This window comes from Arvicanthis niloticus, chromosome 8 (genome assembly GCF_011762505.2).
Source record: "Arvicanthis niloticus isolate mArvNil1 chromosome 8, mArvNil1.pat.X, whole genome shotgun sequence".
Classification (NCBI taxonomy): Eukaryota; Metazoa; Chordata; class Mammalia; order Rodentia; family Muridae; genus Arvicanthis; species Arvicanthis niloticus.
Window position 1 is genome coordinate 38,039,912 of NC_047665.1, and position 25,471 is coordinate 38,065,382.

The 25,471-nt window shown below is 40.5% G+C and overlaps 1 protein-coding gene and 1 long non-coding RNA gene across 3 annotated transcripts in view; one reads left to right on the forward strand and one right to left on the reverse strand.

Moving 5' to 3' along the window:
• The window catches only part of LOC143443334 (uncharacterized), a 40,822-nt gene that overhangs the window by 5,919 nt on the left and 9,432 nt on the right, over positions 1-25,471 (forward strand). The window contains exons 1-2 of one of the 2 annotated variants that reach the window (XR_013112216.1): positions 16,512-18,473; positions 24,060-24,148. This is a non-coding gene — a long non-coding RNA (uncharacterized LOC143443334). Of the gene's footprint in view, positions 1-16,511; positions 18,474-24,059; positions 24,149-25,471 lie in introns of those variants that run through there. The other variant, XR_013112217.1, reaches the window with a different exon arrangement.
• Slc17a3 (solute carrier family 17 member 3) lies at positions 4,755-24,353 on the reverse strand. The gene is made up of 13 exons (XM_076939247.1): positions 24,162-24,353; positions 19,245-19,371; positions 16,294-16,505; positions 15,598-15,831; positions 15,226-15,313; positions 10,521-10,607; positions 7,472-7,590; positions 7,190-7,351; positions 6,521-6,650; positions 6,280-6,427; positions 5,913-6,003; positions 4,987-5,123; positions 4,755-4,903 (listed from the first exon to the last, which is right to left on the reverse strand). The coding sequence occupies exons 2-12, from the start codon at positions 19,333-19,335 to the stop codon at positions 4,989-4,991; spliced, it is 1,497 nt and encodes a 498-aa protein (XP_076795362.1). The 5' UTR covers positions 19,336-19,371; positions 24,162-24,353; the 3' UTR covers positions 4,755-4,903; positions 4,987-4,988.

Sequence of the window (25,471 nt, forward strand, 5' to 3'; positions counted from 1 at the left end):
AGATTCCACCAGATAAGACCTTGGAAATCCTCCCTCTTTTCCAGTGTGGGTTATGTCTGCTTATATTGTTTCATAAGGTCAACATCAGTAACTGGTAGTGTTGCTGTTCAATATACCGCCATATAACGAGCTTTGATAATAGAACCTGCTTACATTATAACTTTAAAATATCTTTTCGTTGAGAAGACAGACTCTTGTTCAGCTCTGCTCATTTGTTTTTACAATACAAGCCTTGCTAAGAACCAGATTGGCAGAATGTTCTTATGTGCAATGCATTTTCAAATTGCCATCTTTGAAAACTTACAGAAAGCCCTTGCAATTTAAACAAAGTAGCTATTTGTCTCAACAGTTTAACCAGAGAGATTATTTGCCTCAACAGAAATGTAGCCATGTGTTTACTTTCATTGAATAATCTTCTTTCATTAATAATGTTTCTTTGGGAGTTGGGGTGGGGTTTCTGTTTCCTTTTGAGACTTCATAGGAGCCATGCTGGGATTGAAGAATAGTAATTGGTATGTGGCTATATGTGCTTTTATTATGAAAATGAACTGGCAGGGAAAGAGAAAGCAAGGCTTGAGTCCTTCCAAACTTCTCAAGTGCTGATGCAATTTTTAGTAGAGGGTGGTTTGTGAAGTCTGGCAGCCACCATATAAGGTGCTGGGTGAGTGTGGACATAGTCTCAGGAAGTGACTAGGAAGCCTTCCCTGTCTTCTAAATAATGCTGAGCTCTACCAGGTTCAAGTAGTGAGTTAAGAGGGATGGGTCCTTTGGGGAAGGACTATGGACTCAAATGGTAGAACTTGAAATGTATCAAAAGTGAATTCATTTGAAGGCCAGAAAGAGACTGCCACCATTGGTTATTATACCCATCGTCAGGGGAGAGAGTTGTTTGAGAGAACTCTCTTGGGAGATTTGGATGATATTTTGATGGCTTACCTATGCATATAATGTCTTCTCCCTGTGGGTTCAGCAACCATGGTGAAATAGAAGCTACCATGTGTGACAGAGAGACAGCTAGCTGTGGGGTGGGGGATGGGGTCTTTGGTCTACAGTAGCTCTTGAGTTAATGAGGCAAATTTTCAAGACCCAGAAGCATAAGACAATGTATTACTTAGTGCAACATCTGCAACTTCTTTAGAGATTAATAAAAATATTAACCAAGATTAATAGTATGTCTATTCTGTGCAATAAAATTTTTAGCCATGATCAATTTTCTGCCTCTGATGTACTACTTTGAGGAAGCTGTTCAACCTCAGCGTTATAAGAAAAATTGAAGTAATAAATGCCAGTCTATGGGGTTGTCATAAAGATTTAATAAAAGAACAGGTATAGTTTGTTGACTTTTGGCAAGTGTTCCTGATCCAAGTAGAACATACCTTCATGGGTGGTGTGGGGCAGAAGTTCCAAGCACAGTCTCTTAGGTTAGACTGCTCAGGACTGAACCCCAGCCTTGCTGCTCATGGCTGGGCCTTCATCATGCTACCAAGCCATACTTTGAGTGTTTAATGATGTTAACTGTTGTTATTACTCAAGAACAATGAGTTCTTTCCTTAGTCATTGCCCTGGTTGGTTTATTTTGTAAAGGTGACACAAGCCAGAGGTATCTGGGAAGAAGAACCACAGATGAGAAAAAGCTTCCATCGTATTGCCTATAGATAAGTCTTGACTAATATTTTCTTGATTAATAATGGATGTTGGAAGACCTGGACCACTGCGGGTGGTGTCATCCTTGGGTAGGTAGGTGGTCCTGAGTTGTATAAGAAAGTAGCATGAGCAATCCACAGAGAACAAGCCTGTAAGTGTAGAGTGAAAAATTATAAGACCATTTTATGAAATATATGTAGACTTTTTTCTTTGCCCTTAGACCTGAGCAGAAAAAGTGCAGGTTCCAGAACATGGAACTGAAAATAAGATTTCAGGCCTTTACTGCCCTGGGACACATTCCAGGTGGAAGACATTATCCCTGAATCAGAGGATACTTGCTGGATTACATTCCTTAAGCCTCAGGGAGTAGACCCCACCTGTGGGTGGGAAAAGCCCAAAGCAGGAAGACACATTCCTGACCATAAAAAAGATACAAGTCATCTAGGTGGGGCTGTGACTGGAGAAAATGAGAAATATTTAACCTGAAATAGTTGGTAATGACAGGGTAGGGCACAGTGACATGGTAAAACTACATTTTTGAGAAGAGTGAGTGTGCAAAGTGATTTTCACATGACTCTGGATCATTTGGGCTGGATTCCTCTGGAATGTTCCACTGTTCTTGGTTACCCCTCCCTCCCTTGGTCATCCCAGTGTTATGTTCAAAATTTGTAAAACAACTAATCATGTGTAACTGCGAGAAAATGCAACAAATCATGTGTAACCGCGCGAAAATGCCTTCCTTTCCCCACCCCATGCTATAAAAAACACCCTCAGCTTGCGCCCGGGCCTTTTGTCAAAATTCTGTTCCTGCGTGGACAAGCAGTTTTGACCGTTGACTAGCCAACTCTCCCCAATAAACCTCTGCTGATTGCATCCAGGTATGGTTTCTTGTGATTTTAGGGTGGTCGTGATTTCTTGAGACTTGAGGAAGGGTCTCCTGAGTTTGGGGGTCTTCATAAGCAGCACTCCTCTATGGCTTCTGCTTCAGTTTCTGCATCGAAATTTCTACCTTGAATTCCTGCACTGACTTCTTTTGGTGATAGAGTGTGAGCTAAGAGTTGTGAGGTGACATAAATTCTTTTCTCCCACATTGCTTTTGGCCATGGTGTTTTATCACAGCTGTAGAGACCTAACTATGACCGCCATTCTCTTCTGCAGTTGTGTTGAACTCCAGGGTTAAAGCACCAGTAATAAACATTTTTATGACAAAAGAGGCAAACTACAGTTTTCAGGATAAATATCCTGCTCTCAAATGAGGATAATTACCAGTTACTCAGTTGGTGAGGCTGCACCCTGGAACAGGTGTCATCATCACTCCATGAAACTCAGATTGCTCCCCTCAAGTGGTGACAGCAATGACAACTTCTCCAGAACGTAAGACAAGGACCAGAGCAGACATGATGACCAATAGACCACTGGCACCTTGAAGACAGACTTAGGGACACTGCTTCCTAATGTGGCCATGTCAAGTTAATCTCCTTTACCACCACTCAGTGATCCCTTCGGTAGGGATGTGGGACAAATGCTGGGGTCTAGTCCTTTGAGCCTGTGGCTACTTGACCTTCCCAGCATCACTGCTAACTCAGCAGTCAGTCAGTTCATTATCTCTGAACAGAGATCATCTTCCTGCAGTCTCTGTTTAGTAGTCTAGCTTGTCTCTCAAGTTCAAGCCTTAGAACTCTTACCTTATGTCTGTCTTCTCTATCATCCATCCAGTTAAATCCTTCCACACAAACATTTCCCACCCCTCTTCTCTTCATTTCAATGTGTCCTGCCTTATTCCAGTCCCTAAAACTGCTCTGTTTTAAAGACCAGTATACAGATGATCGTTTGACGTGTCATCCTAATTCTGAAATTATAGGGGAGTACTCCATCTAGAAAGATCTGCCCGTGTAGCTATTGCTATGAGCCCTACTTCACTGCTTCTATAATGTTGTCAAACGTTCTCCCATGACACAAGAGCGCTGCAGGCTTTAGCCGCACACCTTCCTCTACTTTGTTGTTCCTTGTGAATGCACAGGGAACCTCCTTTACAGTGTGTCTTGTCACCTGTCTTTGTGTTTTTGTAGAAGTAGGACTGCCTGTTTAATATGCACCTCTGGAACTGCTTCACAGATGAATTTCCTTTGTTTTTCAGCATGGGATGGCAAATCTTCATCTGTGTCCCATATGTGTCCCTCTGCTATTCTGCACAATAAAAGGAAAACTGTATTTCACTTACTCTAGTGTCCCAACAGACAAATTGCAACTCATATCAAGATCACAGTCATTGCTTTGTTTGTTCATGGTTGGCCTCTTTAATCTTGCCGGATCTGTATTACAACGCCTTTGTAGGGTATGATTTGAGGACAGTAATCTCCATCTTAGACAGTAGAGGTCAGCATGGGGAATAGGTCTCGATGCTGTCCTGGGTCTCTGAACTTGGCCTGACCCACAGACACCTACAACCATTACGTAACAAAAAACACTAAGTCTGTTTTACTTTTGATCCTTATATGTGGTTTAACCATAAATTAGGCATGTCTCACAGCAGAGAGATGACAGCCACACTGGGTAGCTTCAGGACAGTGAAAAGAGATAATTTGCACAGGATCAGGCAGAGGGCAAGAAAACCGCAACAGGTTCTAGAGAATAGCAGAGCTGGTACAAGCGAAGATAAAAATAACAAATAGACAAAGAGAAGTAACCAGAACCCACAAGGAGGTTGCCTGCCGGGGCCAGGAACTGTAGTGATCCTCTATGTGCTATGTTCCTCAGACTACATCTTCCTTTCTCCATCAAAAATCTGGCTGAAGCTAGTAGACAAGGGAATATGGGTGCAGGCCACACAACTCACCCTCCAGTAGCCTGAGCACAGTGATGAAGAATGGACCATGTGTGGATCATGTGTCAGTGCCAACTCGGGAAATAGAAACTGCAGGCTAAGAGTGAAGTGACTACAGGCATAAAGGGAAATGGATATTCAACCTGACAAATAGAAAATAAATAATGGCTGTAGTAGAGATTGCCATTCTTGGACCACGGATTCATAAACTGTGGTCCTTTAAAAACTGAAACTACCTTGTCAGCACCAAATCTCGACTCAAAGATGACAACCTGGTCCCTTCTAATCATTTTACTTGATGTTTTATTCATCTCATATTTTCTTCAAAAGAAGTCTGGATGAAAGGAGGAATATATATGACATCATTTTTCATGAAAGTCTTCCCACATAGGAACCAGCATATGTAATGACTTCTTTTTACTGCAAGTGGAACAGCTGAGGAAGGAAAGTGACAAGAAATTAACAATTGAAAGTCTGGCTTCTGTGACTGTAACTCTACTGAAATCATTGTCTATTACCTTCACAAACGAGTGAGCTTCCTGTCTTTTGCCCATTCTTGGACATCTGCTTTCCCAAACAGGAGGTAGATGATTAAGCCAAATAGGTTAACCGAAAACAGTACAAAGAAGAAATTCCTCCACCCGAATTCAGAGTCCTGGGAACACAAGACCCAAAATACATATTACTTCTCTCATCACTTTTCCTATGAAACTGAATCACTAATTCAAAGGACAGTTTCCAGAGGGTTTCCTTGATGAAATTCATTTCTTAGAAAATATCTTGATAGAGAAAAGAACTCTAAAATGTGCTCTAAATGCTCTAAATATGAGAGATTTGAAGACCTCACAATTGACCTATGTTTGTCTTTATCATCAAAGGGTCACACATATTCTCTGTAGCCCAACCTTGCTTACAACCACTATGCTAAAACTGGCTCTAAGATTCTCCCATTTATGTTGCAATGTAGTGAAAAGACACCCGACTTGAGAGCTATGTTCTCTGAGCAGAAAAGCTCATTCTATTGGATTTTCGGTTTAAGCATTAGGAGATGAGGGTGATAGTATTAATTCCAAACTGATGTGAGAAGGAAAAGCCAAGCAGAATTGCGGTGTATAAAATGCCTGTTGTAATGCCAGTGTGCATCAGGCACTTAATCTCTCTTGCTCTCCAATTCTCTCTGTGTGGTTACTTACACAAATGAGAACTCAGCCTCAGATGGCTTGGCAGGAAACATTCTCCTGAGAGTCCTGTGGCTCTGTTTGCCGTTTCAAATGGAGATTCTAAGTGGCTCACTGAGTAGTTCCAGAATGACCTCAACGTTGGTTCATTTGCTCTATACTTCATGATCACCCCAAAGTAAACACTCTTTCCCAACCCTTGAATATATTCTTTGCAAATACATGTGGGAGAGTATTTTAAAAGTCTGTCTTGGAATGGAAACTACCTGATTGAGGAAAAAGCCAGCAACAATGGGTACCAGCACAGCAGATGAATGTGCAAATCCTCTTGATGTTCCCATGAGAAGGCTGGCATACCTGTGGGTGACAGCAATATCCCAAGTTAAATTGAGACTCACTTGACAGTGTCTTTCAGCCCTGCTTTATGTGTGAATCCATTGAAAAGGACTTGGGCCATGCATATTCAATGAGAGGCAATCTGACAAGTCCATATTTCACCAATACAGCCTAGGCCCAGCCATGGTCCATGCTTATGATTTATTGTTTTCCAAACTTTGAGGCTCCCAATACACTACAGACCATCCGCCTACCCCCCTGAAAACGTGAAACTAGGAATAGATACAAGAGTCTTACCTTGGAGCAATATCTAATGCATTAATATAGACTCCTGCCTGACATAGAGGGCTTATTCCACAGGAAAGTGTCAGAAATGTAATTGTAACAATATAGCTGGATTGCACATAGGGCAGAGCCACAATGAGGGCTGCAGGAGGAATATTTCCTAGGACATGTGGAATAGACAAATGCAAGAGTGAGATGCATTTTTTGACTGTTGAATGCTTACATCATGCAAATCCCACATCCCCATTCTTACCTAAAATTGTGATGATTTTTCTCACAGTTATGAGCCTAAAGTTCTTTCTCAGTAGAAAATCTGCCAGCTGGCCTCCCAAGATACCAATGACCCAGGCAACAAAAAACGGAAGAGAAGACAGGAACCCATTCTGAAGTGAGAAGACTGAGTAAATGGCCACAATTAAGGCAAGGAGAAAATGTGCTGGTAATTCCCTAATCATTCTGACACACTGAAACCATTTCTCCCCCCCCCCCCCCCCCCCAGGGAAACCTGGCAACCTCTTAAGTTATACTCCCAGCAAAGTTACTATTATTAGTTTTGTTTTGGTTTTGTTGTTTTTGTTTTTTGGGTTTTTTTTTTTTTGGTTTTTTTGTTTGTTTGTTTTTGGTTTTTGGTTTTTTGAGACAGGGTTTCTCTGTGTATCCCTGGCTGTCCTGGAACTCACTCTGTAGACCAGGCTGGCCTCAAACTCAGAAATCCATCTGCCTCTGCCTCTGCCTCCCAAGTGCTGGGATTAAAGGTGTGTGCCACCACCACCCGGCAAGAAACTCTAACACATTTTAGTTTTAAATATCATATTATTTTGGGTAATGAGAGTTAACGTCCTGCTGATAGAATTATTGGCAACAGGTGAGTAACTGAGGGATCGGGTAAACATGGATAAGGAATGGAGTGAAATATACTCACATCTCTGATGTTAACTTTGAACACAGAACTGATGTAGGTTGGAGTGTATATTACAAAGGTATTAACAAGCCACTGATGAGTCATACTGCAAAGACACATGGACCAGAGAGGCAGAGATGTGAGCATAGCTTTGATGGGAAGTGGCTGCTCTTCTGAGCTGAACTGAAAACAAATGCATTGGTCTGAGTAGTAAGATCAACATGAGGCTCAGAGTCTCAGCCACCATTAGGAACCCAGATGTGGATGCAAGGTTTCTGCAGAGGCTGGAGTCTTTATATGTACCTGTTGGTCCAGGGAAGATAAAATATACTCCTTTTCTGGGCTACTTATCCATGGGTGAGAGACAGGCTCATCATAAACCAGAATGAGCCAGAGAAGGCAGCAGACCACACCAATACCTCCTGCAAGCAGAGAGAAGAGTTTGCTAGGGAGCTTATTTCTATAACTCTTAAAGTGGACTTTAAGTTACATAATAATGTTAAGTTTGTTTAAATATTGTAAAGATAGCCCAGAGTTCCCACATATCTCCTGTCCTGCTTCCACGCGTTGACATCACAGTACATCTTTCAACACTTCCTTGACTCATTACTACTAAATTCTACACTATTTTTTTTCATTTTTAATTGGTGTAAAATTCATTGTATATAATGTTGGTTTTTATTTTTTTTTAATGTATCACCTGTTTTGATCATGTCGGCTTCTTCCTATCCCCTCCCTCGTCATTCCTGTCTATTCCCTCCTACCAGCTAATAATTTCCTCCCTTAGCTGCCTATCTGCTTTTATGTACATAGATATATGTTATGGCCCGTGTATGTTCATGACCAGTGTGTATATGTATGTTATGACCCATGTCAATTTGTCTGTATATGTATGTTATGACCTAAGTATGTATACATGTATGTAGATAGGTAGACAGGTGTGCATTTGTAAAGAATTTTCGTTTCTACAAGTGACAGAAAATATGTGACTTGTTTTTCTGCATCTAACTTATTTCTCTTAATATGGTGATCTCTAATTCCATCAATGCCAAAGTTCTATTCTTCTTTCTGGTTGAATAAAATTCCACTGTGTATCTGCACCCCATTGTCTTTATCTGCTCTTTGTTTCTGGAAATCTATGCTGGTTCCATTCCTGGGATACTGTGAAGAGTGCAGCAATAAGTGTGGATGTGTAGGTATCTCTGTGCTGGGCTGCCTTAGAGTTCTTTGGGAATACCGAACGACTTCCTCTCATGTTGGGACATTTTCTAGGCTAAACCATTGGCAAAGCTCATTATGAACTCTTCTTAGTTCTCAAACAAGCTGTCTCAACATTTCCTGTTTGTTTGTTTGTTTGTAGGAATGGAGTCTCAGACCTTAGGGACAGCACAATAGTGTCAATATTTACAGTATTGGCCATTTTGATAGGTACATGGAGATATCTCATTGTGATTTTTAATTTTCATGCCCCTCATGACTAAAGGTTCTTAATTAGGTGTCTGGTCATAGACCTGTGTTCTCTGTGTATGCCTTTCTGCCCATTTTTCAGGAAGGTTTTATATTCTCATAGTTTGAAAATTATTTACACATTTTAGAAAAACATCAAATTTAGTGTTTTGTAGATATTTTCTCCTTGAACCAGTCTATCCTTTTATTGTATTAACAATGCCCTTTAAAGATAATATATATTTTAAACTCTGGTGATTTCCAATTTATCAATTTCTTCTATGGCTCATTTTTTGGTGTCATATTTAGGAATTGTTTGGTTAATTAAAGAACAAATTAATTTCCCTGCTTTATTCTAGAAGACTATTTTTCTAGATTTTAAATATAGGTCTGGTGTGTGTGTGTGAAAGACAGACAGAGAGAGAGAGAGAGAGAGAGAGAGAGAGAGAGAGAGAGAGAGAGTCTTCCTTGATTGTTCTCTACTTTGTTTCCATGACACATGATCTCTGACTCTGGAGCTCACAGATTTGGCTAAGGTAGCTAATATTTCTTTAAGTTTTTGTCTTATCATTATATTCCCACTCCATAGAACACTGCTCCACATATCCTAGGCTGGTCTCAAACTCTTCATGTAGTCAAGAATGACCTTGAATTTCTGATTTTCCTGTCTCTGCCTTCTGAGTACTGAGATTAGAGGTATGAGTCACCATTCCCAGTTTTCTGTGGTACTGGGGGCTGAAGCCATGGCTTCATCCTAGGCAAGAATATTACCAACTGGGCTACTTCCCAACCTTGTCCAGTAAGTTTTTGCATGGTACATTTGAGAGCTCTGTTATTGGGTGCGTATGTATTTCAGACTCTTGTATCTTCTTGGTGAGTTGATAATACTCCTTGTTCTGAAGTTATCTTTGTTTGGTATTAATATGTCTACCCAATGATGTGTGGACTACTATTTTCATGTTTTTGTGAACTGTACGGAGTCTTCAGACCTGACAATAACCCATCTTTGTCTCCAAGATACTCACTGTCGGAAGAAGAGCAGGCTTATAAATAAGATAAGCTGATCGGAAGTTTGAAAATAAAACCCAAAGCCACTCCAGTGGACACTGTAGGCAAAGCAGTACTCTCGTGGTTTCTAGCTAAATGAAAGTCCCCAGGTCAGTAATGAAGTTATTCCAAATTACTCTCAGTGTTTGATATATTCTTTTCTTTGGAAACCTCTAGGCTTGATAAAGATTCCACTCCTTGCTTAATTATGACAAACCCCTTAGCTACATTTACTTTCTTGGATTGTTTTCTTCTGTCTCTTAGAAAACACTCCTCTCCAAATCTTCCCCTCCTGCCTGCAAGGCACAGTGACATTCTGACAGCTGTGCTTTATGGCAGGAGAACAGCACTTTATAAAGCTAGAGGCTTTTCACATCTTGGCTAGTATGGTGATTTGAATATGCTTGGCTGAGGGAGTGGCACTATTAGGAGGTGTGGTCTTGTTAGAGGAAGTGTGTCACTGTGAAGATGGGCTTTGAGACCCTCCTCCTAGCTGTCTGAGGATGCTCATTCTTCTCTTGGCTGCCTTGAGTTTAAGATGCTGAACTCTCAGCTCCTTCTCCAGCACCATTCCTGGACTCTGCCATGCTTCCCACCTTGGTAATAATGGACTGAATCTTTGAGCCTGTAAGCCAGTCCCAACTAAATGTTGTCCTTTATAAGAGTTGCCTTGGTATCGGTGTCTGTTCACAGCAATGGAAACCCTAAAACAGCTAGTAAAGGTTATTTCCTTATATTTTGATATTTTGTTTCCCTAACATTTTTATATTCTGACTCTCTTCCTTTAGAAAAGTACACATGGGTGCACAAAACTCAAAAGCACATTCCTGAATAACCCATGAACCAGCAAACAGCTTACCAAAGATATAGAAGACAAAGGGCCACCCGAGGGCTTCACTAATGATGCCACCAACAAGGAGGACAGTAAACAATCCCAATATCATTCCTGCAGAGAGACAGAAAGAAAGTGATGGGACCCCTGCCTTCCACCAGACAGTTATTGCAGGCTGTCAGATGAACCTGAGAAGCCACCACACCACAGAATAAGCTTATTCAAATGCAAAACCTTCAGATTAGTCCTTTAATTCATATACCTCCAGGGAGTCTTTTTTTCCCTTTAAAATTCCCAGTGACATTCAAGTGACTACCAGACTACCTTTCGAGCTGTCTTAATTTACAGATATAGTCATTTATCATGGAAATAAAGCCGCATGAAGAGCCCAGGTTCTGGTACACTCTCCACCTCTACCCTCTCCACTCCTCTGAAGATTAGCATCATATCAATTTATTGTGCAAGAAACAGTCACTCACCTTCTTTTCTTTGCACGTATATGCTATTTGTAGCTTGGCATGCATTCATTCTCTTTGTAAACGTATTCACAGAAGCTGCTTCTCCATAAATATGCTAATGACACTGTTTCAATTTCTATAACTTCTACAACTTCACAGAGCATTCTAATATATGGTAGGCATATTTCCATTTCACAGCTTTGCAAATAATTCTAAGCTACCTCCCTTTTGATGTTTAGCCAATTTGCCAAATTCCACATGTATATGGAGTTGTTATTTTAAAAATAAGCAAGATCATAATGGCCTGAGGGTTTTATGTAACAGTTATTTATTTTAGATTTTATTTTGGAATTGTGTTACATGTCTGTTTGCAGTGTTTGGCGGGAGTAGACTGTACATGTGAATGAAATGCTCATGGAGGCAGAAGAGGATGGCAGATCCCCTAGAGATGCAGTGGCGGGTATGAGTGCTGGGAACAGAACTTTGGTCCTCTGTAAGAGCAGTGCATGCTCTTAACCATGGAGCCATCTCTCCAGCCCCAACACTCATCTTCATTGAACAATTGCTCACACAAAGGTCTCCATTGCACTGTAGATTTTAATTCTAAACAGGCACCATTACTCATTTCTAAATAGAAACACAATTTTTTTTATGTGTATGACTAGAGTATTACAGGTGGAACTGCTAGATCAATGGCTATGTATATTTTAAATTTTGGTAAATACTGCAGAAGTTCTATGTTGAAAGCTGTTCAACTTAAATTGCCAACACAATTCTTTCCTTCTCATCTCCTTGATAATATTTAATATCATCAAAATTTTAAACACTTTTCTTCCAATATAGATAGTAAAAAGCCTCATTTTTAATTTTGTTCTTTTTAGTGGAGTTGAGTTTTTCACTGTTTGCCAACTTAATCATTTGTTGTCTTTTTTCTATTTCTCTCCATTGTTTCCCTTTGCCTCGAGTTAGACTCTGTGCATTGTGAATTGTCCCCCCATGGCTGGCTGGCCATAGTTTGTCTCTTCCTAATTTCGTTTATGGTGCATTTCTCAGTCACCACTTACAAGCATTTGTACAATCAGATCTGTGGCCTCTAGATTCACTCTTTTGTTTGGACTCCCTTTTAACCTACACTGCAAGATAGAAATAATTGTTATTATCTTCTTTTTCTTTTGTCATGTTCACTGAAGCATATTGTCTCTGCTATTTCATTTAAATGCCAGCAATCAAACTTGGATTTGATCAAGTACAGCTAGTCATGGTTAAATAAACTGCCCCAGGTTGGCCTTTTAACAATAGGGAAAGAAGCATTTAAAAGAGAATTCCAAGTTCCAGGGTACATGGAAAGAAAGCTGGAAGTGAGTACCTTTTCTACCATCAGGTCCACCCAATCACTACCTTTCACCTAAATGTCTGCCTTTACCTTGGTTATAAGGGAAGACAGACTCCTCTATCCAAGCCAGGTCATGATCTTTCCTGTCTGCTTGCCTTCACCCAATCTTCCTCAAGCCTGGGCTCCTAAGAGCACATCTTCTTACTTCCTCACCCTCTCCTTCTTCTCTGCTCTTGGTTCTTACCCATCTGCATGCAATACCAATAGCATAGGATTCATATTGTAAATAAAGCACAAGTTCTGGTGCTCTCTTGCATAGTAGCAGGCAGAGGATAGCATACTACATTTCAAAAAACCTAAAAGGGAGAATTTTGAATAATATCACTAAAGAGAAATGGCCAATGTTAGAGGGGATGGATATGCCTGGAATTGAACATTAGTAAGTGGTCAGATGTACTGAAATATCTCATAGTACTATGTTCTTAATATAGATGCATATATATAATATAAATATATATTATATATGAAGGTATATAATATATAAATATATAAAATTATATATTATATAATTTTGTGTCAATTCAAAAGATTTAAAAGTTAAAATATTTTTCAATATTCTAGAAAATAAAAAGGGAGTTATAAACAAAAACAAAAAAATACTTATCCCTTTAAAGCCCCCTATGTACTTTTTGGTATTTTTCTGTGAGGAAAAACTCCCAAAGCCTGTGACCTTGAACATTGAAGAGACATGTGAAGCACCAAATCCCTGGAGTGCTGGGGGTCTGTGACATTTGACTTTACCCATCTTCTCTTCCTCATTCTGTATCTTAAGACTGATATCTCAGGGGTCTCTTTATCATAGGCTTTGATAAGTACTGTACACCGGCTTTTCACCCCTCTTAAAGGGACCACTTTATCAGTGCAGCACTACTGATTCAATACATGCAAAGGCCAAGGCCAATCATTCTATGGTGCTGCCCACTCTGATCCAGGTACTCAATAACCAAAACATAGCAATTGTCTGGATCTTTAGTTGACTTGCTCTACTCTTCCAGGTGTCCCTCCCATAGAGCTAGCAGGTGTCTTTGGTTTAGAATGCCTTCCCTTTGGGGACATTCCGGCTTGTCCCTTGGGGACATTTAGACTTCATTTTTCATAACCATACCTTTGGTGAGAAGGCTAAGGCAGTAGAAAGAGAGGGTATTTAGGAATCTGAGAAGGCCTTTCCATATGCTTGCCTTCTATCTCCCATGAGATAACTATGTCATTCCCTCCCCCCATTTGTGTGTGTGTGTGTGTGTGTGTGTGTGTGTGTGTGTGTGTGTGTCTTCACCTATCTCCCTTGCCCTTCTATCCGTCTCTCTATTTTTCATAAAACAAAAGGCACAAACCATTAAAAAAAAAAAAAAAAACAAAACAAAACAGAATAAAGACAGTGAGCTTGAAGGCCTGGTAACTCCCTTGCCCTTCCCTTACTGAACTATAGGGCCTAGACCAAAATAAATCAGTTGACATATTTAGGGGAGCTCACAAATCTCAGGAGCCCCCAAACTCACAGGCTTCTTTGAGGAACTCCAGGAAGAAATTATTTTCTGATCTCAGAAAGCATCGAGAACATGGCTGCCTGAAGGCAGCACAGAGACAGCAGATGGAAGAGTCTGTCAAAACAGAGACTCCTGAGTCCACTTTCCTGCCTCAGTAAGACTGGTACTATGTCCAGTGATGAGGATGTCTGGGTTAAAAGACAGGATTTCTCTACCTCTAACTTTTTTTTAATGGTTTGTGCCTTTTGTTTTATGTTTCTTTTGTTGAGATGAGGGCTTGCAACGCACTACATAGCTTAGGCTGGCCTGGGTGGCAATCCTCCTATCTCAGCCTTTTGAGTGTTGGCATTGCATGCATTTGTCCTCACATAAGCTTACATTCATGCATTTTAATCCCCTGTTAGTTGGGTTAATCCAACCCAACCTGCTGCACCTGTACTCTCACGCTTTTATTCCCTGGTTTGTCTTGTATTCTGAGATCCTCTCACAATTGGGTAATTGAGGTGAATTTCTTTTGTCTAAATTGCATACTCTCTTTCTTCAGCTAATGTGAACTCTTATGACACACATTGGATACTATAGTTCTGGGTTTCTGAGGGGCCTTTCGAGGCCTGCTGTCAGCAATCACTTCTAACATATGTGGCTAGCTGATGGTTTTGGACTTGAAGAGTTCTTGATTATCTTTGAACACGCATGTTGCCCACTGCATTACCCTTTCCTACCCAGTGCTAGCATTATGGGCACATTACACTAGCATCATTTTCAGAGAAAAATCTCAGGAACTGACAAGATGGTTCATCTGGTGAAGATGCTTGTTGCCAAGTTGATGACATGAGTTTGAGTCCTAGAACCCACATGGTAAAAAGGGGAAATTAACTGTTGGAAGTTATTTTTTGACTTCTAGTTGTGTGCTATGACATGTGTATGCAGTAAGTAAATAAGTGTAATAAAACTTTTTAAAAGTAAAGATAGTCTCAGAAAAATTAGAGCAATTCCAAAGATTATTGAGTCTGTATGTCAGATGGAATGAAAATATGTTTCATATGACTGTCAATAATTAATGTATAAAATTGAGACACTACAAATTCATTAAAAACATGGATAACTTCTTTTACAACATTTCCATGAGTGAGTGGAAATTTCAAATTCCACAAAAAAAAAGTGATCAATTTAGCAACATGAAAACATTTTTAAAGGTGAGAAGTTGTATCACAATGTTATGCCACAAATCATAACACAGGGAAAAATAAGTCATATCACAAATAAAGAATTGGTTTCCTTAATTTATATAAACACTTCTTAGCATCAGCAAAAGAGCTGTCCAGCAGAAAAACTGCTCAGGAGCCCAGTAGGAAGCACTGGGCTGCCAAGCACCCATCTGGACTGCACATCTTTACCTGACATAGCAATAGTGCAGAGTCGGCTGCGTTCAGTCGGAGGAGCCCATTTCTGCCAGAGTGCAAACTGTCCCCCATATCCAGCCCCCTGAAATAAAAATGGTTAGATATATTGGTGTAGTCTACTATATAGAAATATTCAGCTCAGAGTTTGAAAATACTCAGTATCTGGAGCTGAGTGTGGTGACATACATCTTTAAGCCCAACACTCAGGAGGCAGAGGCAGGTAGTGGAGCTCTGTGAGTTAGAGGCCAGCTTGGTTTACATTTAGAAGGAGGAGGAGAAGGAGGAGGAGGAGGGGGGAAGGAGGAAGAGGAGAGAGGAGGAAGAGGAGGAAGAGGAAAAAGAAGGAGAAGAAGAAATAGTTCGTACCTGGGTTAAGCCCTGGACTGCTCGAGTTGCCAGGAGAAAAGCTAGTCCAAGATTGGCAGCCAGTGGGATGCAGAATGTAAGCAGTGACGATCCAAGCAGAGCAATTCCAACTACTTTCTTTGTTCCTATTTTGCTGGCCAAGTATCCGCCAGGACCCTGCATCAGCATCATGCCATACTGAACAGAGCTGAAGATGATTCCTTGGGTTTGAGGACTCCAGTTATACACAGGGGCCTTCGGGAAACATAGAAAGCCTCTGTGAGCCACATGCTGAAAAGTACTTGTCTACTCTAAGAAGCCCCCTTAGATCCGAAGTTTTCTCAGTTAAAATTTTTGAGCACAGCTGGGCCTGGTTACATAGATTTGTAATACCAGCTACTCAAAAGGCAGAGGCAGGAGGAGCACAAATTCAAGGCTGGCCTGGGTTGCAAAAAGTGAGCTCAAGGCCTGGACAGCTTAATGAGACACTTTCTGAAAATGGAATGAACGGAAGAGAAATGGGAGAGGGCTGGAAAGTAGCTCAGTTATAGAGCAACTGGTTAAAAATGTGTAGTAAGGCACAGCCTAACATTCAAGCCTCAGGTTCTAAACACACACACACACACACACACACACACACACACACACACACACACGACATGTGCGCGCTCACACACACAGGATTTGGAGAACAAACTTAAATTTTACATTGCCTACCTTTATAGAAAGATGCTTTGAGGCGTCATGTTGATCCCCATTTAAATCAGGAAGAAGTTGTTCAATAGAGCTATTGAGGTGGGATGGGTGATCTGTGTTGTTGACCATGGCTACCATGGTGATGCTTATGACAGAATTCTGTGCTATCAATGTGAAGTTGCAGAAATGTGCAATGAAGGCTATTCCATAGCGCATGGAACATAAACTCAGGTCTGCAAATAAGACATCACATCACGGCTTGCTTTATTGAGCTAGCATTAGTTTTTCACAAGATATAACAGAAAGCTTTGTTTTCTTGAGAGGTGGAGGCAGGAGAATCAGGAGTTTGATCATTGTTGCATGTTGTTTGAGGCTAGCTAAACATGGCCTGTCTCAAAAAAAGAGACATTATATAGAAAGTCACTACTGACCACTGCTTGATGACCTAAATGGTACTTCTGATTCTGCTGGAGTGAGCAAAAGGAGATTCAAAGACAGCAGATGATTGAATTGATCCAAGCAACATTTTATACTACAGATATACAGAGCCTGCTTCCACTGGGGCTGTCTGTCCTTCCTATAATTTTGTATGTCCCATTCATAAATCATTCAGTTTTAGAGTCAATGAAATAATTCATGGTAAATGTAAAACTTACATTAAAAGATAAATATATATAATTAAACAATGCATAGTACATTATATGTAAGTTACATGCATATGTATATATATATACATATATATGGTATGTATAATTAGTAATGTGCCATATATTTATCTTACATATCACAAATATAATTTTTGTAACATACCATGCCTAATGCATACAAATAAAATTAAACGTTTGAAGAAGTTGCTCATTAAGGCAGATGATTTTACTTACCCCCAGGCATTGAGGATAAACTTTCATTTGAAGTGTAGTATTTAAAAAAAAAAAAGAAATCAAGTTTAAGATTAAAGTCCTAGAAAGATTTCCTCACTAGGGAATTTGGGGCCTTTAAATGCTGAGAACCTGTGGTGAACCTGTAGTAGAAAAAGGAGGTAGGCTTCAATGTCCAAAGAGCAGGAAACATAGGTGACACACGCATCTGTGAGTGAAATGAGAAACTGGCTCAGAAACGGACCTCTGAGGAATGCTGGCTAGATAGCTGATGCTTCCCAAGCTCTTTCTACTGATTCTGAGAAAGCCCTGCAGCGCTGCACTGGGTAGATGTCCTGATAGTACACATTGGACAGACCAAGCTGATAAGCAGAAAATCATATGACTGCAGGAAGTTGTATTCACCTGGGCACAGGTATTCTTACAGATGTACTTCAGCAAAAACACTTCAGATCTCTCTCTCTCTCTCTCTCTCTCTCTCTCTCTCTCTCTCTCTCTCTCTCTCTCCCAAGAGATGTAGATTAGGTGCAACTGTGGTAAATAAGCTGAGCGTTCAGAGCTCAACATCTCATGGTGTCAGAGAGAGCTCCTAGTGGTCTCCATGGATATTTTAGCAGACCACATGCTCATCCTGTGCCTGAACAAGTCAGTTGACTCACTTTAAGGAACTGGACAGGAGCTGGACTGGCCACTCCCCTAAGTCATGCTGTCCAGTCTAGACTTGTGTCTTCAGTTCTTACTGAACACACACTTGCTGATCCCTCTCTGTGTGTAGCTGCACACAGCCAGTGAAGCTCACGTCCCAGGGAGGAGAATGACAGACACAGCCAAGCAGTAAGTGTGTCTTAGAGGATGTCAGTGCTGTACAGAAGATAAAATAAGTCTCAGGGACATGCCTGAGAGCTGGTCACAGAGGCATCTGAGTGTGAGGCACATTCCACAAAGTGGAAATGCCCTGGAGTAGAAGGAGATTACCTGTAGTGATTGCCAACACTAGGTGAATATGACAGAGCAGAGGGAGCCAGAAGCAGAACCTGGTCTTAAAGGTCGCATGTGCTGTTGGAAGCACTGTGGCTTTTATTCTGAATGGAGTAGGGGACACTAGAGGGGTTTGTGCATGAGTGAGATAGGATGAGACCCAGAAAAGAAGTGATGCCAAGCTGCTGGGAGCTCTGTCCGAAACTCCTTCCGTAAGATAATGAGGTGGTAAATACCTGTTGTTGCAGGCTATTGACTTTAAGGTGATATGCATGCAGGGATCACTGGTGACAAAGACTGTGGCAGGAAAATGATGAGCTTGAGACTAGCCTGGGCTATCCAAAGGTAAGTAAGTATGGAAGTCGGACCTGCTGGAATACATTAAGTAATGCCTAAGTGTAACATTCTATTCCTGTCCTTCCTCCAGACACTCATCCCTCTGTTTTCACATCATTAGAATTCCATCAGAGGAAGGAAAAGAGCCAGAGGTGCAGGGGGAACATGGGGCAGGGAGTGGGCAGAGAAGAGGAAGATGAGCAAAGTATTATGACACATGGAGGAAAACACCATAGTGAGACCCATTCTTTGGCCTAACTTGGTGCTAACTTTAAAGAATTAATAAAATTTGAAAAGCATAAGGTTTTTTTAATCTTATAAAGTAATACTGAAAAAAATAGCTTAGCAATTTAAAAATACATCAAATACACAATAGAATTGTATAAAAATCATATAAAATAAATGCAGTGAATTATATTTAGCAAACTAAGTTTATAAAAATTCTTTTATTTGGGATATTCATGTAGTTTGTTACAACACAATTATGTTTGCATTATCATAATCAAATATTAAAAGAACAGGACATGGAGCTGTCTGCCAACAGCTTTTTAGCAAGTATGAAGAATAAACTTATATGAATAAAGATGAGAAAGTAAGTGTGAAAAACTATTCTTTGTGGAGTGTTTTTCTTTCTTCACATAATTGTGAAATGTGCATTAATGTTAGTGTGTTTCAAACAAGAATCAAAAATTTAAAAGTGATTAATCCATTGTTTTATATGAATACGCTACAGAAACGAGTGCCATAAAGCCAGTGGGTAAGCAGCTGTGCACGGTTTACCTTTCCGGGGAGGGGTCTTCTTCTTGACTGCTGAACCTAGGACGAACTCACTCTGCTCACTTGTAGGGCTCAGTTCTACTACTGTGGCCATTGCAGTTTTTTCGATTGTTTCTTTCTGGGTAGTTAGCTTTTGTCAGAAAAATAAAAGAAAGAAAAAAATAAAATAAAAGTGACATGAAATTACCCTTCAGTTGAACTTTAGGAAGGGAGAGGGGAAGGGGGGGAGGAGGAGGGGCAGGGGGAGGGAGAGAGGAAGAGAGGGAGAGAGAGAGAGAGAGAGAGAGAGAGAGAGAGTTAGTTTCATGGGCCACAATTATTGGACCCTAATGTGGAAAAGCATTAGAAAAGACTATCATAGCAGCAGGAGCGGGGCTTCAATTCTAGACAATGAAGGGAACTTTCAAGTTGGTGAGTGAATCCCACACCACATGGTCTAGTTTGTCTAGGCTTATGTACCAGAAGTCAGGAAGACACTGACAAGATTAGTATAATTCAATGTTGTCAGTTAGGGGTGGGGCTGGGCTGGATTTGATCACAGCTGTAAGTGAAAGGGGGACTGAAGGCCACAGCACAACATATTTTCCTATCAACTCTTTATCCCAGAGAGCTGGAGGAGTGTGTGTTCTAATTCCTGAGGGGGAGGGGGTGTCTGTAGAGTTTGTTGACTAACTAATAGACCTCATCTTCTCCACGTGTAAAAGCTCATTGCTCGACAAGGCCAGTGAGAGAGGAGTTCCTTGGTCCCATGGAAGCTAGATGCCACAGTGTAGGGGAATTTGAGGGCAGGGAGGTGGGAGTGGGTGGGTTGAGTTACATCCTCATAGAAACAGGAGGAGGGGAATCGGATAGGGGTTTCTGGGTGTGTGTGGGGGGGGGATGGGAAAAGAGGATAACATCTGTAATGTAAATAAAATATCCAATAAAAAATGTTTAAAATAAAGTCAGTAGCCTCCTTATAAAACAATGGAAAATATACTGACAAAGAAATCAGGGAAATAATCCTATTCATAACACCTTAAAAATCCAAGCAAAATATCTCTTGAATTAAATCTGACCAAGGAAGTGAAAGACCTGTATAATGAAAACTTTAGATACTGAAGAAAAACATTAAAGAAGACACCAGAAGATGGAAAGACCCTTGCATGCTCATGGGATGGCCACACTTCCAAAATCAATCTACAGATTCAACGCAACCCCAAGAGAAATTAAGGGGGTTGGGAAATATTGTCAGGATACATTACATACATGCATAAAAACACTATAATAAATCCCATTATTCTGTATAATAAATGTTTATTAAAATATTTTGAAAACTTAAAAAAAAAAGCTCATTGCTATGGTAAAATATTAGGCTCTAGGCAAAGGAAATTGCTATGTAGAACACTGTGTAGGATAGAAGATGTGTACAATGTTCAGTGCTCAATTTTACTAATGGATTAGTTCAGGAAAATCATTCTGTTCATGCCATTAATAAGCTGACTTACCGTGTTGATAAGTAGTATCCCTGAGCAATCCTGCTATTGCCCTGCTCTCCCTTTCCTGTTATTGGTAACCTGCTTTTAATGGCAAATAGTAATTGATATTCCCCCAGACATGTTATGGAAATGGAACAATGCAGAAATGCTTTCTTTTCACTCAGAATGCTTTGAAATTTATGCATATTGTACATATTCATGATTTGGTCCTTTGTTGTCATTGAACAATTATATTACATTTTTTGTAACCATTTGATGAACTGTAATATTTATAGACTTTCAAACACTACAATGAGGCCCCTATGGATATCCATGTCTAGGTCTCTGTATAGCCATGTACTTTTACTTCCTTTAGACAAATACCACGTACTAGAATGTCTATGTTACGCAACAGGTACATATCTATCTTCATAGGAATTTGGCCAACTGCGTTTCAATGTGACTGCCATTTTACACGATCACCAATAGTGTTTGAGGTGCCCACACAATCAATTGGTATGGCCAGCCTTTGAAATAAATGTGAGGCATTCCAGAGGGCAGCTGGTATGCTTTATCTTGGCTTTTGTTACACTTCTCTAGAGAAGCTGGCCATCTTTTTATGGCATTATTTGCTATCAACATATCTTCCTTAAGGAACTGACTCTTCTCAGCATTGGACATTCTAATTCCATGATGTACCAAACCATTTTAAAAGTCAGCTTTTGGTGGGTGGCCAAGATGGTTCAGTGGACATACGTGTTTGCCACGAAGACTGATGACCTGAGTTTGATCCTCAAGATCCACATGAAGTAATGAGAAAAGTGACTCCCCCAAGCTGTGCTCTGACCTCCACATGCAGGCTGTGGCACAAGCATACTCCCCAAATCACACACACACACATGGTAAAAGGTTTAAAAACTGGCCTTTGATTTCTAGAAAAAGTGCTTTGCTTCTTGGCTAAAAAACTGGGAACTATTTTCCTAAGAGACAAAGGTAAGGCCACCTGCACCTAATGGTGACACAGCTTGGTTGTCCCAGGCTGAACACGGTCTACCCTATTTTTATGAGCAGTGTTCTCCAGTGAGTTAAGTAGCCACTCCCAGAGCTATGATCTTTTGTGATGGCAGTAAATGTAGCTGTGAGAGTTGATTCCCAGTTTTAGAACTGTGATTACTTCTTCCCACTGTCCTCGGGCCACCCACTGGTGATCTTCTGGTGACTCCAGCCACTGTTACAATGGCCTCCCTTCCCCATTTCTTCTTCTATTCCAAGCCATTTGTTCATTTTCTTTTGACTAATGTTGTGGGTCAAACCCAGGACCTCATATACCGTATACAAGCATTGTATCTCAGCAGTGCACCTCAGCCGTTTTTTGGCATGTACGTGCATGTGGCCAGGCATATTTAGATGAGGATGGATGTTTGTACTCAAATACGTGAAGGCAAAGTTGGGGGTCTTCCTCAATTACATTTCATTTTATTTTTTGAGACCAGATCTCTCACTGAACCTAAAATTCAAGACTGGCTGGGCAGGGAGCTCCCAGGATCCATATGCCTCTCTAGAACTGGGATCACCGACATATGCCACAACAGCCAGCTTTCTACATGGGTGCTGGAAAACTAACTAAGGTCTTTACATTCTATAGTAAGCACTCTATTACTGATCCATCTCTCCAGTCCCCTCTTAGACATTTTGATATAGTTACGGTTCATATCATCTCATTGGTTTTCTTAATCCAGTATTCTTGCATAAGAGCAACCTTATTTTTGCTTATGCTATAGCTCTGTTTCCTAATTAATCTGAATGGGAATCTGGGCAATGAATGAATTTGGTTGCAAAATGCTGCACTTCTTCAGAACACCATGGTAGTCACATTGCTGAAGCATAACTGTCTAAGGGAAAAGATCAATACAATCTGGGGGACAGCACGTATATCCTCACAATGTCAGTGAGGATTCCTGGAAGGCACCTGGGTCTACAGAGACTGATTCATGGATTAGAACTGTAATAATGTGGAAAGGATGAAATATTATACGTTCAGAAGCTAGTTATCTTAACTTGGGATAGATTTAACCACTTCAACAACCATTCTTTGCCCGCCTCCATGTCAGAACTAACATTCTATGACTGGTAAATAACCTTTTGAAATCTATTGATTTTTTAAAGATGACAATGATGATGATGACGACAACGACTACTACTACTATTACTTCTGTTACTGCTACTACTAGCTTGTACCCATCCAAAATCTAAGAATTTCATCAGAGAGCATCTGTGGTCTACAAAAACTTCTCCACCTTGCTGTATCTGCCTCTCCAAGTACACTCCAATGTATTTTAAAGTTGCCTTGATTTATGGGTTTTGTCATTCTATAAAACTAGAAAATTAATACATAAGACTGCTTCCATATTGGGACACGGACATCTGGCATAACCTAAATCTATGTTCTCAGACCATGGCCTCTCAAATATGGCTCCAGTATAATTTCGTGTTTGCTGTAAGGTAAGAACTGTATGCTTTTTGCATTGACAATGTAACAGGCAAAGAAAGTGATTGTTAACAGCATTTTATCTAGAGTGGGTTTCACAATGCTTGTACTGTCCTTTGTGTCCCCAGGAGCTGTCAGGCTAACAAGAGTAATTACAGCCACTGCTGTAGACTCAGGACCCAGGCGGGGCCATTGACCTCAGAAAACTCACTGTCTCTCTTCCCCTAGGCCACTCAGCTCATGAGAAAAAGAACTGATGTTTGTTCATGAGCCAATTTGACTATTCCCCTATCATTCTCTCTCTGTGTGTGTCTCTTTCTTTCTCTCTCTCTCTCTCTCTCTCTCTTAATCTTTTTTTTAAATAAAAGGTTCTGTTGGGTGTGGTAACCTACCTCCCTTACTTCTCTGAACAAGTCACTCCTACACACATACATGATTTTATGTGACTACATAAAAATTAAAAAAATCTTTTATAGTATGTATTTCTTGGATCTGTCTCCACCAGCTTGCATTAAAGTTTGTGGTGATCTGACACAAAATTGTCAGCTTCCAGTCTCTTCTTTTCCTCTCTTTCTTCTCCTCCCTCTCCTTTTCTGTCTCTCTATGCTCCTCCTTTTCCCCTCCCTCTTGGATCCTCTTTTCCCCTCTCATTCTCCTCCCTCTGTTTCTCCTCCCTCTGTTTCTCCTCCCTGTTTCTCTTCCCTCTGTTTCTCCTCTCCTATTTCTCTTCTTCCTTTTCTCTCATTTCCCCTCCACCTTCCCTTTCGCTTCTGCCTCTCCCTACATTTTTCCATCTTCTGCACTCCTCCTACCCCCATTGCCTTTTAGAGATAGATTTTTACATTGTATGCACACTTTTCATTTTGTCAACAGGAGAACATTTGAAGTTGGAGGAGGGATATATAGCAACCATCAGCTGGTATTCAAGAAGGACAGTGCAGACTTTTGGCTACCCAATGAAAGTAAGTGACTTACCAATTTAGTGCCTGAGGTAGGGATTCCTGTGTTTCCTCTGGACAGGCCTCTCTTACCTCTTGCCAGACTGCTCAGTATTCTTTGCCACTCCAGGACTTGAGTTATTAATCATTAATGGCAGGCTGAAGCAACCCCTGCTGTGAGCTTCATAGCCTCCCTCCTTGTCAAGTGTCTCCCCAGCACCCCAGAAGTATCTACTGGGTCTGAAACCGGCTTTCAGTTATTGATCACATTGCATTGCTCTATTTTGAAAGACTTTTCTTTTTTCTAGTTTGAAATGTTAAAAGGTCAAAAAGGAGAGAAGTTACAAATTAAATACATTCTGCACTTTCCTTCTCTTTTTTGTTTTTGCCCCTTCTTTAATTTTCTTCCTCTTCTTTGAACTATGTGAGGCATAATTTTATTAAACATCATTGTTAATCAAACAGACAAAACCCACAAGCTTCTCTCATAAATTCAGTATTTATTCCCCATAGTTTTTTTCTGTTTTAACCACTTCTATATTTGTTGATAAACTACATAAAAATAATGCTTGGATTTATGTCTAAATTTTCATACTTGCTACTGTGTACAATGGGAAATTCTCTAACTTACTCTAAGTAATTGCTTAAAACTTTTTTTTATAAAGATTTATTTATTTTATATAGTAACACTGTAGGTGTATTCAGACACACCAGAAGAGGGCATCAGATCCCATTACAGATGGTTATGAGCCACCATGTGGTTGCTGGGAATTGAACTCAAGACCTTTGGAAGAGCAGTCAGTGCTCTTAACCACTGAGCCATCTCTCCAGCCCTGCTTAAAACTTTTATACATGTACATCATGCATTGTGATCAGACCTCACATATTTTCTTCCCCCAATTCCATCCCATCCCCCAACCCAATATCACTTTCCCTCTCACGTTCATGTCTTTTCCACTTCTTCTTCTTCTCCTCTTCCTCCTCCTCATCCTCCTCCTTCTCCTCCTTCTTTTCCTCTTCCTCCTCTTCCTCATCTTCCCCCTCTTCTTCCTCTTCCTCTTTCTCCTTCTACTTCTTCTTTTTCAGTTTACTGAGTCACTTAATGTTGTCTATATGTTCATGGGTATTGAATTATCTACTGGAGCATGGATGATAACATAGCATCTTAAAGTCTGAATCCTTGAAGAAAAGAAATGCTCTCACAGGCCAGCTGCCATCAATTGCCATTAGCGCTTTGGCCATGGGTGAGACTTCATGAGCTCCTGCCCTGACCATGGTGAGATTTTGGCTTTCTGGATCTTGCTCAGTTATCGTGTTTGTGGTCACCGCTCCTGTGAGCTCATGTGT